Source organism: Mytilus trossulus, chromosome 5, assembly GCF_036588685.1.
Source record: "Mytilus trossulus isolate FHL-02 chromosome 5, PNRI_Mtr1.1.1.hap1, whole genome shotgun sequence".
NCBI classification, from domain to species: domain Eukaryota; kingdom Metazoa; phylum Mollusca; class Bivalvia; order Mytilida; family Mytilidae; genus Mytilus; species Mytilus trossulus.
In genome coordinates, this window is record NC_086377.1 from 22,609,170 (window position 1) to 22,623,322 (window position 14,153).

A 14,153-nucleotide genomic window follows, 5' to 3' on the forward strand; every position below is an offset into this window, starting at 1 on the left:
ATTTAAATTTGAGTATATGTTTAAAACTATCATTCCGATTTACCATTTAAATAACGTTTTCTCTGTTTGTGTTCAGTATTCTAGGTCCTCGTATCTTTCTGTTTACATTCACCAAAACCCCGCGGAAATCTCACATGCATAGGTACGTTCGTACGTACCACAAAGTTTACATTGAAATTTATATTATTGTCCCGAATACGCAGCTTTCATGGATGCAAAAAGCTATTGGAGAAACAATAATTTTAATAAAAATATAAATCTTTGTAAGATGTAGTTCAAAGATTTATAGTTTGTCACTTGCTTTCAATCACGATATAATAACGGAGACGTTCTTATTTAAACACAACCATATCACCCACCATGACAGCATTTTGTCCAATCACAGAAAGGATTTTCGAGCATGCGTATTCTGTTGCAATAGTTAAGCGTCCTTAAATTCAAAGGGCACAAACCAAAACTATATCGACTTTGTCGGAAAAAACCAAATTAGTTCTTAGGTAATATATACCTGTTTTATTGAGTTAACATGAGATCAAACATTTTTATTTGAATAATGCGTATTGATTTATTGAGAAGGTATGTGATAATGCTTTTAAAAGTGAAACGTTAGAATGTAATGTGTTGTAAAATTTCAACCCCATTAATAACGTTTTGTAATGTTAAAACCAATGTATTGAACTTAGCTCATTTATAAAGACTTTATTGTCAATATTTTTTTTCCATTTGCTTCATTTTAAAAGAGAGGCGAACGATACCAAAGGGATATTCAAAGTCTTAAGTCCAAAATAAACTGTCAATATTTTTTTTCATTTGCTTCATTTTAAAAGAGAGGCTAACGATACCAAAGGGATATTCAAAGTCTTAAGTCCAAAATAAACTGAAAGCGTCCCTTTTTTCTCGTTAAAACTAGAACAGATAATACCAAAACAAAGCCGTACACCATAAAGAACTGGGACAAAACCGTTTGGTGTTCATGCCAGTGTTTTCATGATTGATTTGTTTAATAGTTTGAGATAATACTTTTAAAAGGAAACATGATAATTGAACTAACATTCTGTCACAGGTAAATACAATTAAGTTCTGTTTTCATTCATATACCTCGCAACAGGTCAAATCCAACCGAGGATGTCAATTAAATCAAGTTATTTGGTGGATTTAAAATGGTTTTTTTTTCTTTGCAAATAGCATTCAATTTAGCCTGTAATGTGTATTTGTGTTTTGCTCTGTTTTGAATGTTCTTGCATTTATTCGAACTGTAATTCTGTCATGTGATGATGTAATTTTTGTGTTATATTTATTATTGCCATTAAAGCTTGAGGTTTGGCTTGCCGCAAAACTAGTTCAACCCACCATTTGTTTTCTTAAAATGTCCTGTTCCAAATCAGGAAAATGGCAGATCTTTTCTAAGTGTACGATGTTGTGTGCGTTGCATTGTTGTTTTCATTTTTTGTCGCACTTCAGTGTTTCTGTTGTGTCGTAGTTTTCCTCTGAAAGTTACCACAGTTTTGTTGTAATCCGGTTTTTTTCTCTCTCGGTCATGTATTTCCATTTGTGAAAATCCAATGTTAAATCCAGCGCAGCGAAATGTGCCAAATTGTCCGATAAGATCAGAGTGACAACTTGATCTGATTGGACAACCGCCACTGAAAAGAGGGGGTAAAGCTGCGCGAAGCTGTGCCAAATACAATTTAATATATATAACTTTCAAGTTACTTCCTAGTAACTTACTTGAAACGTCAGATATAAAATGTTAACATAACAGTTGTATCTAATTACAGTCGGGGAAGGTTAAATTAATGCCAAGATTCCTGATGATCATTTCTAATCCTCCCTGGAGGGTATTCAAGAAAATGTTATTTCCCAAAGACGTCAAATGCACTCCATCTTTCATTAAGAATAATGCATTAGCCTTTATCTCAGGGTAACGGATGTAACAACCATCTGATTTGGTTAAAAATGATGCTATAGAGGTATTAACCCTCAATCTACATTTTTCCATGGCATTAATATTGTCAGAGTAACGCCAACTTGATCTCGGAATAATTTGAGACCAGACAAAAACTGTGTCCAACATCAGTTGACGCATCCAACTGAACTGTTTCCTTATTAGTTCACAAATAGTTTTTGTACTTTCTTTCCCTATGTCATTTCCTCCAATATGTAAAACTAATATAGTTGGCGGATCTTCATATTTTAACATGGTTCTTATTTGTTTTTTCATGTCCAGCACTTTACCTCCACATTTTCCTTGCCACCAAATATTTACTCCCATCCTCTGCAGCCCCAAGTTTACCCCTCCCGGTCGTCCTCTGGCTTCCCCAAAGGCATGCTTAATAATCGAGGATCCACCGATCCAAACTGTAGCATGTCCTGCAATTCTTAGAAAGCAATTATTACTTGCTTATATTGATGCAGGACATACCATTTATTAACATAATATACTAATTTTTTTAAATGCCAGCTCAAGACTGCATTATGAAATAAGCAAATTTAAACATATTTACACACATAAATGTACATATATAATGTTCAGGCACATTTAAATCCTAATGTATCGCAAAAAGGCCTGTGACTTCCAACGTCCCATTTCTTTAATTTGTTCATCAGAAATACCCTCTAATGCGCATGTAGTTGCCATTCCAATTCTAAAGGAATGGGACTTAAATCCATTGTTTTCTATACCAATTACTGACAGAGACCCTTTTAATAATGCTGAAAACTGGTATCTTGTAAGGGGGGATCCATCAAAATGACAAAATAAAGGTCCCAGATAAGGTGGGCGAACTTTAATAAAATTAGCCATTATTTGTACTGGACATATATTTTTGTTTTTCTGCTTAGAAATAACGATTGTTGTTCCAGAACCAAACTGATCAGTTTTAGATGACGTCAATAACACCTCTATTCTTGTATCACAAAGCTTTATATTTTCAAATTTTACAGTATGCATCTGCTTATTTTTGCAATCAACTGTTATTTCACCTACTCTCATAAAACCATGAAAGGCTAGCGAAAATGAAGTCATAAACAGTTTTGTCTCATACCCGTTTTTGCAAATCACCGCCAGTGACCTCAATAATTTCCAATATATCTCTTGTTATAGGTAATCTAGTGTCCTTTTGATTTGGGCCCCCCAACCTTTTTATTCCTTCAATCAATTTTCTGACCACAACTTTAACAAATATGTCCATGCTATGCAAATATGCTTTCTGTGTACTGGGTGCTAATGAATTTATAAGTAAGTGATTCATTTCAGTTCTGAAATCATCGACAGGAATTCTTGTGGGATTGCTGCTGGAGAACTGTCTGCATTCGGGACCAAGTCCATAAAACGTTGTTCCTGAAATCGAGAAAGAGCTTCTGCGATTGCATTATGCTCACCCTCAATATGTTGTGCCCTAAATTGTATGTTATTGTTCATAGTGAGAAAAACTAGTTGTCTTATCCATATCATAACTCTCTTTGATTTTGATGTTCTTTTGTTCACAATGCTTACTAATGCCTGATTATCTATTCTCAACAAAATCTTTTTATTTCTAAATGAAGGACCCCATATCATGAAAGACAGCACGATGGGAATAAGCTCCAAACATGTTATATCCAATAGAATGCTAGTATCAGCCCAACTACTGGGCCACTGGTATTGTACCCAGTGACCTTGAAAATAAGCCCCACAACCTAATAAAACATTACCTGCACTGTCAGTGAATAATTCCAGACTTTCATTAGTCGACCAACATCTATCAGGAAAATAACACTGACCATTGAATTGATCTAGAAAATTTAACCAAACTCTAGCATCTGCTTTGACCTCTGAATTCAATCTGACAGTATAATAAGGCTTTCCATTCTTAACTGAAGCTATCAAATCGTAAAAACGACGAATGAATGCACGGGCTGATATAATAGCCCTTGAACAAAATGCCATTAAACCAGTAATTGATTCAAGTTCCTTCAGTGCCATTTTCTTTTTTGACAAGACCTGATCAAGCATAAATTTAAGTTTATCCAGTTTTTCAGGGGGGATTCTAACCAACATAAGTACTGTGTCAATTTCAAGGCCTAGAAATGTGATACATGTAGTAGGACCTACTGTTTTATTCTCTGCTAGTGGAACACCTAACTGCCTACATACTTCATTAAAAGTGTCCATCAAAATGGTACAATTATCCGTTGAACTTTCACCAGCAAAGAAAAAGTCATCCAAATAGTGGTCTAAAGTCTCAATGCCAGCTTTCAATGCAACTGTTTTATGCAAAAAGGTGGCAAATTTTTCAAAGAGGGCACATGATATAGAGCAGCCTTCAGACAGACATTTATTAATATGATATTTCCCATCAAAGAAAATTCCCAGAAGGTCAAAATCAGCTGGGTGAACCAATAAAATTCTAAAGGCCTGACTAATGTCCATTTTTGCGCAAAGCACGTTATTTCCTAATTCAGAGATCATCCCAACTACTTTATCAAAAGAAGAATACTTTACTTTACAAATTTCTGGATCAATGAAATCATTCACACTCCAGTTTGTAGGATATGACAAGTGAGTTATAAGACGCCATCCCCCGTCATTTTTTGCAACTACCCCAATAGGAGATATTCTTAAAGTTGAAATTGGTATTTTTGAAAAGGGGCCCAACATTCTACCAAGATGCACTTCTTTTTGTAATTTTAAATTCGTTTCGGTTTTGTGAACTTCTGCCGAAATGAGATTGCTTGCAAAACTCGAGATCCTTGGACCAGTATAGTTTAATCTAAACCCCTCTGTAAATCCCAATAATAACATTGCTGCATCCGTTTTGTTTTCATAATTTGACAGTAATTCTCTTAACGATTTAATTTTGACTGGGGTTTTGCCTTTGTCCCATAAATGCTCCAGGAGAACGGAATCTTGTGTTATTTTGCATTTGCCTAGGTGCAAAGGGTTGAAAATTAGAAGCTGTTTTCTGTGGTGCTTGAGGCCGGGCTGATCTGAATCTCTGAACAATCCCAGGTGACTGAGGATTATTAATCATTTTGCTATTAGTGCAATATATAACCGGATGTACCCCACTGCATTTTAAACAAGCATGTTTGTATGTGCAATATTGTTGGGTGCACGTCCCATTATAATTATATGCATAGCATTTAAGAAAATTGTTTGTTGGTTTTTGTGCAATATTGAACTCTGGCCCATTTATAGGACCTGCTGGTTGCATATACAATAACCATAGCTCAGTGTCTATGACAGACCAGGATCCAGCAGGATCCTGTGATCTACGTAGTCTAAACTGTTCATCATACAATTTCCATCCTAAACCTGCATAGCGTTTAGCCCCTAACCTGACAGTTTGCATGTACTTCAACAGTTCTTGGAACTGAGATGTATGTATAGAACAATAAATACTGATATATATTAAAAAGGCATCCGTCCATATACCTATTGTGGTAATTCTTGTGTCCTGTTGCTTAGGTTGTAATATAATCTGTCCCTGATTAAATGTAAGTGTTTGATTCACTCCTGTTATGTTTTGTGAATTATTTAACAAACTGCCCATATCTACATATTCCCCATTTATTACTTTTTGTTTGACATTTTGCGAAACGTTTCGCGCTATGTCATCTGACGCCTTAACCGTTTCAATGGGTAGGGCATAACCTGTGTTAATTAGGGGTTGGTGTAATGTATTACCTGGAGCAGGGTAAATTGTTTCTGCTGGCAGTGTTGCTGGGAACATTATTGGACTCTGTGGTAGTACATTAGTTGTCACAGTGTTTGAGCCGAGCTGTACAGGTGGTGTTCCACTTGTTCTAGGTAAATTCCTGGCTAATCTATCTGCAATATTAGCAGTCGCCTCTTCCTGTTGCTGTTTCGACTTCTTTGCAGCTGCCGCTGCACCTCCATTATTTGCCCTGCTTGTCGGTACCCTTTTTCTGCCGGACCTCCTATACATGATCTGAAACTTAAAGTGTATGTGTTATCTTCATTCAAATAAATACATGTACTTTACCTTATCTATATAAAATATTAAAAGTGAATATGCGAATCCGGAACATACGAGTTTATCAAAGCCGGTTCCGGTTTTTTTTTTTTTTTTTTTTTTTGCCCACCGTAACCGGAAATTTTTTCCATTACAAGTTTGTCAATAAATAGTCAAAACACTCAACTTTTTGCTCATTTTTGTCCTGTATTTAGATGAACTAAGTTATCTACTGCATCAACTTATATGCTGACAATAAGCTGTTTCATAATTCCTCGTGAAAACATTTGGTTGATTTGGAAACCCTTCATATCCCTAAAGTACGGCAATAACATATCATATATTCCTTCACACTTTCAAATTGCATAAAAATTTAATGTCTAAACACAATATTGGTTTTGATTTATTTTGGCTGTGACCGTTTACTTAAAATTCGTAATTCATTTGCACATTAAATTTTTTGTATGTTTTAAAATGTCGCTTTTAACTAAAATTTCAAGACATCGTGATTAAATCGATATCAATCCGTCTTTATCGTATATCAATATACACTTATAACCCTTTATGAAACCTATTTCAGGTGTTATTTCAACTTTTTTTAAGAAGATTATTTTCTCGTCCAATTTTCGTCTTCTGAAACCTTGCCGTCGTATTTCGAAAAGACCAAAGCGAGGTTGCGATCAAACTAATCAACACAAATGTTAAATACCCAACAGTGAACCACCACCTACCCAAATTAAAATATTAGAGTTTGTACCCAATGGATAACGGGCTTTAAAATTGTAGATTTTAAATCCTTTTGTATCTTGATTAGTTCTTTGTTGTCTTGATTAGAATAAATAACAGTTTGAAATTTCTGATAAAAAAAGACATTTCCAGAAGGTGTTTTATCTTTTGACATTCATGTTGTTTTATTTATAATATAAGTAATTAATTTAAAGAGGGTAACCGAATTTGTTTTTCTGAATAACTCAATAAAGTGCACATGCTATACGTCAGAGACATACATAAATATAAGATAATATTTTAATCCGAAATGCATTTAGTATAAACGGCATGCTAATTGATGTCCTTTTCTATGTAACAGATCAACTACTTCATATTGTGTACACTAAAAATTGTCACGCTAGAAGCTTTTACGCTAACAAAAGCTTCTTTACATTAATACATTCCAATGTTCAGTATATCACTCAATACTTGTGAAACATTCATTTGGTATAAAATATTGTACGTGTTAACCTTGGAGCTGGACGGATGAACAGACGACGAAACCAGTGTACAGTACCGTGTTGTATTCTAGTTATCAATCAAGATATTGTGTTCAGAAGACAAAACGTAAGAAAAAGAAAAAAATCCGGTAAGGATTTCTGCGCAAATGCAGAAGGTAAAAAAAAACTAATTTAGCTTCACAAGAATTTTTTTTGTATAATGATTATTTTAATTTTCATTGATTGTTTTTCTAACATGAAGAGATTCGATCTCATATTGAACATTTAAATCAAACAATGATAATTTGATTGAATTATCTTGAAGCTTTAATCTGTATTTATTTTGTGATTATCCAATCTGCATCGTAAAGAAAATCCGTCCAAAACTCCCTCTTATACTTAACGTAGTATGTTGCTTTTATTTGATAACTTATTGTGTCGAGCAATACCTTGACAGTATTGTTTAAATTTCGTCAATCAAATGTACAAACATAAACCTGTTATAGGAAAAAATCTTAAAAATGCATACCTATAAAAAATATGTGTTTGTTATAATTTAATACTCTAAACATGTTTCATTCCTGTCAAACTTACATTTTAAAAAGTAAAATAGGACTTCACACATATACGTCTGAATGGTTTTAGGAACGTTATGCAGTAGAAATAACTGGATTTTATTTAAGATATTGAACATATGTTTGTTCGTAATATTTAACTCTTCCATCATTGGTGATTACAGAAAATAAATATGTCCATCATCGGTCCTCTTTCGACTAGCAGGGAAACCCTTGTGAAAGTGGAGAAGTCAAACTACAAATGATTACTTAAATAAGGCTGCAAGATGCGCTGCTTCAGTAATCATTATAATACCGCCTTTCTGTCAAACTATCCATCAAAATGATATCTTCAAAAAACATATTTGTGGGTTGGTCACTTGTGAATATGATACCATATAAGTCAGAACCTTTTATTTGGGTGTTATTATACAATACGTTAAACCTCATTTCCACTTTTGCAATCGCACTGCAAGAGAAATTGTGTCAACTAATCCGTGTCAATTAATTCGTGCTTGTTAGTGCTCTTGTCAAATATAGCATGTGAGTTTTTTTTTATTTATAAAATGAGATGGACCCTGCTTATTTTCATTTATTTTTTTCTAATTTTTTATATAGACCTACACAAGCTGAATATTTGTTTTATTTCGCCTTTGGATACCATATTTTTTAACACATACTACTGTGCGCTAATCAGAGCATTGGCAAATTTTAAGATTTCAAAATTAGATAAAAGAAATTTCAAGCCTTTGATTTGACCTAAACCGAGATGTATAGATCTCCCAAAATATGAGGCTAGCAACGTCTGAAAAAAAACATTGTTCTGAATCAAGTTTTTCCAAATACTTTATAGTTTTAAATTTTAATATAATTATTTTGAATAATTAAGCTTAAAAAAATAACTGCGCTTTGATTGAAAAATTACTGACTCAGACAAAAACCTTATTCCTCCCTTTTTTTAGTTAAATGGTTGCTCCCGTAATGATTTTACAAATATTTCCTTTAGACAGCTCATGTCTTTTTTGCTTTTTCAACTTAAGTCATAGGCAGACCATCGCACTTCAAAGAAGCTATCATCACAGTTGTCGTCACAATGTCACTATTGCACTTCAGCTTAGATTGTCAAACTTTAGCGTGACCATTGAGGTTCAGAGTACCATGGCTGTTCCGAATCCTACATATATCTAGAACATACTGTATTTGTCGAATCATTTCTTTATAACGTGTTAAATAATTTTAAAGAACTAGTTACTATTAAGCAAACAATCTTCAAAATTGATTTCATGCAAAGTACATGCACATTTATTGAATACATAATGTGTTCTTGAATGCGTAGATGATTCAACAAAAAGTAGAATTCTAATGTCGAGAACAGCATATTTCTTTTTTTTTCAATTTGATATAAAATGTGTATCTCCTTTATCATGTTTATACCATAACATATCATGATCATAATCGCATTACACTGCAAGTATAAAAAAACACAAAGTTAGTGTACATTTGTTGATTTCTGTCGGTTTGTTTCTATTGAAAATCATTTTCATATCAAACTGCCAACACCTATGGTTCATGTTTTAAACGTCGATGAAAAACAAATCGCCTATCGTTCTCCACTTTTCTTTTTATGGTCAATTATATTTTGAAAAATTGTAAATTTTGCAAATGTAAATAAAGAACTGTAAATCAGAATTTCATATGAATCGAAATACTCAGGATTGAAGTCGAAAAGGTAGAATTTTAAACTTTGCTTTTTTTTGCTAATTTTGCCTGTTTAGGTTAATAAACTTATCATAAGATACCAGTATTAAAATTTGTTTATACGCCAGACGCTCGTTTCGTCTACGAAAGCCTCACTAGTAACGCTCGAATCCAAAAAATTAAAAAGGCCAAATAAAGTACGAAGTTGAAGAACATTGCGGACCAACATTCCTAAATGTTTCGCCAAATTCTGATAAGGTAATATATGCCTGAGGTAGGAAAGCCTTAGTATTTCAAAAATTCAAAATTTGTAAACAGGTAATTTATAAATATAGCCATATCAATGATAATTCATCCCAGGCATAGATTACCTTAGCCGTATTCGGCACAACTTTTTTGAATTTTGGATCATCAATGCTCTTCAACTTTGAACATGTTGGCTATACAAATATTTTGATATGAGCGTCACTGATGAGTCTTTTGTAGAAGAAACGCCCGTCTGGAGTACTAAAGTATGATACTGGTACCTTTGATAACTACTCAATCATTTCAATGTTACAATTCAGTTATGCCACCTTAAAAAGCTTATTAAGGTTACTATTGCTCAAACAAACTCGTTCACCAGCTAGTGTTGGTTTCAACAGATGATATACATTTCATTTTGTTGTATATTTCTCCGCCTGCATGATATTAGGCCTTTTTATAAATGGGGGACGTTTCCCAATATTTTAATCAAATGATAACATTAACACATTAAACAACCATTGATTTGTATTAGATTGCAGTATAAAGACAATAATAGTGCATTGACTTGACATGTCAACGATATAAGGATTCGGCCCGAAACGGGTAAAGAGCTCGACAGAGCCTCGCATTTCACCGTTTGAAAGCCTCATCCATATATCGTTGATATGTCAAATTAATGCACTATTATATATACGTATTGTGAATATGTCAATTAACCATATTTCTTATACCTTTTGTCAAGAATATTGAATTTACACAAGATTATTTTAGTTTACCCTTTGTCAAATGGCTTTATAAACATGTTTGTTTTTTTAAAGAAAAATGGATTTAGTAACGGCGGATTCTTCAAACTATGTGTGTTTAAGTTTGTTGATATAATATATCTTTGATTGGAATATAGTGTTACTAAGTAATTAAAAAAATACTTTCTTCTTGGTAGGTTTATACTCTCCTTTATTAAATGTTCGAACAATGTTGATGATAGAACGGTGACATATAGTTGTAAAAGTCTATATTATTTGGTGGTAAGTAGTCTTAATGGGGATTATACATCCTCTTATACTTATATTTTTTTTAACTTTGTGATAAAAATTTATATGTTAATTCTTAAAAAAAAATCTTACAGATGTATAATTGAAATTGCAACATAATTTAAAGTTCATTATAACTCTTTCAAATCGCTTCGTAAACATTTAACATGTGTAATACATATCAATATTACAAACTGAATACAATAGTTTTCAAAGGGATTTTGTTTTTGCTAAGCTTTTATTTGATAATAAATTCCCCAAAATTGTTGACTTCGATAAAAATGTATGGCTATGGTTTTAGTTGACTATGGTGTCTTATTAGTATATTTTGTTTTACCAATCTGTATTGTCATTCAAAGTTTCATCTAACTACTTTCATTTTTAAGGTAATAGACTAACACGCATATATTAGGTTGATTTTAACATTGTAAATATTTTGATATCGGATTTGTTTATATATCTATCGACATAATCTAAGTGATGTTTTAAAAAAGATATGACACGAAAAGTAACAGTCGGATTACTTTCCTCAATAATCTGGAATGTCTTAGTATTTCCCGAACGATGTAGTATACGTTAGTCACAGTTTTCTATGGATCGGATAGGTCGGCCAAGCATACCCCAGAGTTATGTGCGTCCCATTAAATTCGAGGAAACTCATCCGATGCGTCCAGACGGATAACAATCGAAATAATGTCGTGACAGATTATGCTGTATCGGATCAAAATCGTGACAGTGTTCTGTGCTTTCTGGATTATGTTCTGTAGTACAGGCATGATGTGAAGAGATTTGTCATTGCCGGAGTCGACATTGCATCCCAAATGCAAAACCTTCTTTGGCGAAATAGTTCCGGAACTGTCCAGCTAATAACACAAACTTCGGCAATATAAGCCGCGTGTGAGTCCCGAAAATTATAGTAGACGATACGACTGAGTCCAACAAAAGCCATTTGCAAAGCGGTACAGCAGACTGTTTACTAACGTATATCTTCCGTCAGCGTCGGTTCACTGTTCTGCCACTGTCTAATGTCTGTACGATCGTATCATGCAGAATTGGGACGCTGTCGAGATATATTCGGTCGATTTTAACAATGGACAAGTTGCAAATCGGATTAGAATCGGATTGAAAACGGGATAATCGGGACAAGTTCGGATGGAAACGGCTACTTTTGAACGCTTCCTGAATGATATCGGATTGTTGTCGTGATTAAATAAAAGTTAATATAAAAATTGTTATAAGTTTGAATTTCCAGCCATGATTTTGATCAGACTTTTTACAATTTTTTATCGGGAATGCTCCTATCACGGACTGCAGTAAAAATCGTGAATGCTCAAATTATTCTTTGAGTGAGGCGTTATTTAATCAAACATCATTGCATTTAAAAACGAAATACAGATGAATGTTCTTATGTTCATACAATATTAGGTAATTAGAATAGAATGCTTCATGATTTTTATGATTGTTTTTCAAACCAGAGAAAACTTCGAAATATGAAACAAATGTTGTCATGAGAACATAATTCCTTTAAATGAAAGATTTATGAGTTTTATTTTTGTCAGAAAATTAAGTGTTTGAAAAGTACAAAACATATTTCCAATTTAGGTTTACATATGCGGTAGAATTTTGTATGGCTGAACCTTTAATCCGAGAGAGCCAAACTAACGATCAGTGCGGACAAAAATGAAAAAAACATCTTTTTCTTACCAATTATTATTTTTAAAAGCAAATCATACAGCTTTGAATTAATTTCAACGACAAATCATAAAAAATAGAAACTTAAGATCAGTTTGTACTTCAAAAACAAATAATGTTTTTTCGCCACTTTGTATAGCTTGTCAATGTGTATAGCTTGTTTAAAATATATATTGTTTTATGATATTACGTACCTCTTTATATACATTTTTCTGACACTGTCGAATACAATCATTTTGCATTTGTTAACCCTGTTTCGTTCAGGAATTTTGTTGTCCTCGTGTATTCATTAAAATTAGGAAAATATATTTCTGATAAGAAAGCACCTGACATTTGTTAACGTCTGTTATAGTCCACTTGTCATGACTATTACATATATCCCTATTTTTCTTAACACTGTATAAATGTCTTGTTTATAAGAATTCCTGAACTAGAACACAAATTAATTTTACTCAGATAAAGGTAAAGAAACCATTTGTATTGTACTGTTATCTATTAGGTATTTCTGATCCAATATAGGTGATTAATGATATGAGAGTTATCTGGTGTTTTGTTTGTTTAAATGACTTTGTTTTGGTGGGCTTCAACATGCTTATTTTAATCCCAATGAAATAAAGCTAAATCAAGTTAAAAAAGAATGACCCGTTTAATAGAAAAAAATTAACGTATTCGAATTTAGTATTACCTATGTGTAATAATATATAAACATTTTGACCGAAATGCACTGTGTATTGTAAATGCAATTTAATAGCAATAGGAAAAAACGTGTTTGGTTAATTTCCTCATGGAAAACAATCAACAAATTTGTTGTGTGTAGTGCAACCCTTGTTTATAATCTGTTTAAACCCATTTGAAAATTTTAAGTTATAAATTATTCGGTCATATTTAGTCTGTCAGTAAAATTTAACACTTATTTACTGCGATTTATACAGCAATTGTTCATAACTTTTAATAGTAATAAGTATTATGTTGATGTATACCGTTAAAAACAACTACTCGAAAGTCTTATCATAGTGGAGATAGATTCCATATACTGCTTAGTAGGCTATACAACACATATACATTATTGTTGTGGTATAACTGTTCATCCAATTAAACCTATCATGCCTGTGTTGTATTATAGATTACACACTAATGCTCACTTGTTTTTCAATACATTTGTTGTGTAGTTGCGTCAGTTTAAACGGTTTATTCTAAGTATTACTTAAACAATGTGTAATAATTTGATTTAAAAAGTATTGATACTTTTTAATGCAGATATCATGGTTGATATGATTTTAATAATATTTTATTCATTAAGATATGAAAAGGATTGAGAAACAGGCACAGCCTATAAAAGCTCTTTCTATAATACATGTACAAGGTATAATTCAATTACAACAACTGTATTTGAAATAATGCAATTTAGTGGAACATGCATGCTACTTTATATAAAATATGAAAGGCTATAATCCAACAGGTCCAAACATTATAGCCAAATCCGTGAAAGGAATCAGAGCTATGCATGAGGGAGATACATTCCTTAATTTATAATAATTTCTAATATTTAATTACAGCAAATGTAAATAACACAAACAAATCCGTATTTTAATGACAGTACCGAAGTACTGGCTACTGGGCTGGTGAAATCCTCGGGGACAAAAAGTCCACCAGCAGAGGCATCGACCCAGCGGTAGTAATAAAATTAACGGTACCAATTTTCCTGCACCAGATGTGCAGTTCGACAAAACATGTGTCTTCAGTTTGTTTAATATATCATCAGTCCTA

At 32.9% G+C, this 14,153-nt stretch overlaps 1 protein-coding gene across 1 annotated transcript; it reads right to left on the reverse strand.

Moving 5' to 3' along the window:
- Positions 1 to 3,247: 3,247 nt before the first annotated feature.
- On the reverse strand, positions 3,248 to 4,411 carry LOC134717748 (uncharacterized). Its single transcript, XM_063580242.1, has one exon. The coding sequence runs from the start codon at positions 4,409 to 4,411 to the stop codon at positions 3,248 to 3,250; it is 1,164 nt and encodes a 387-aa protein (XP_063436312.1).
- Positions 4,412 to 14,153: the final 9,742 nt, after the last annotated feature.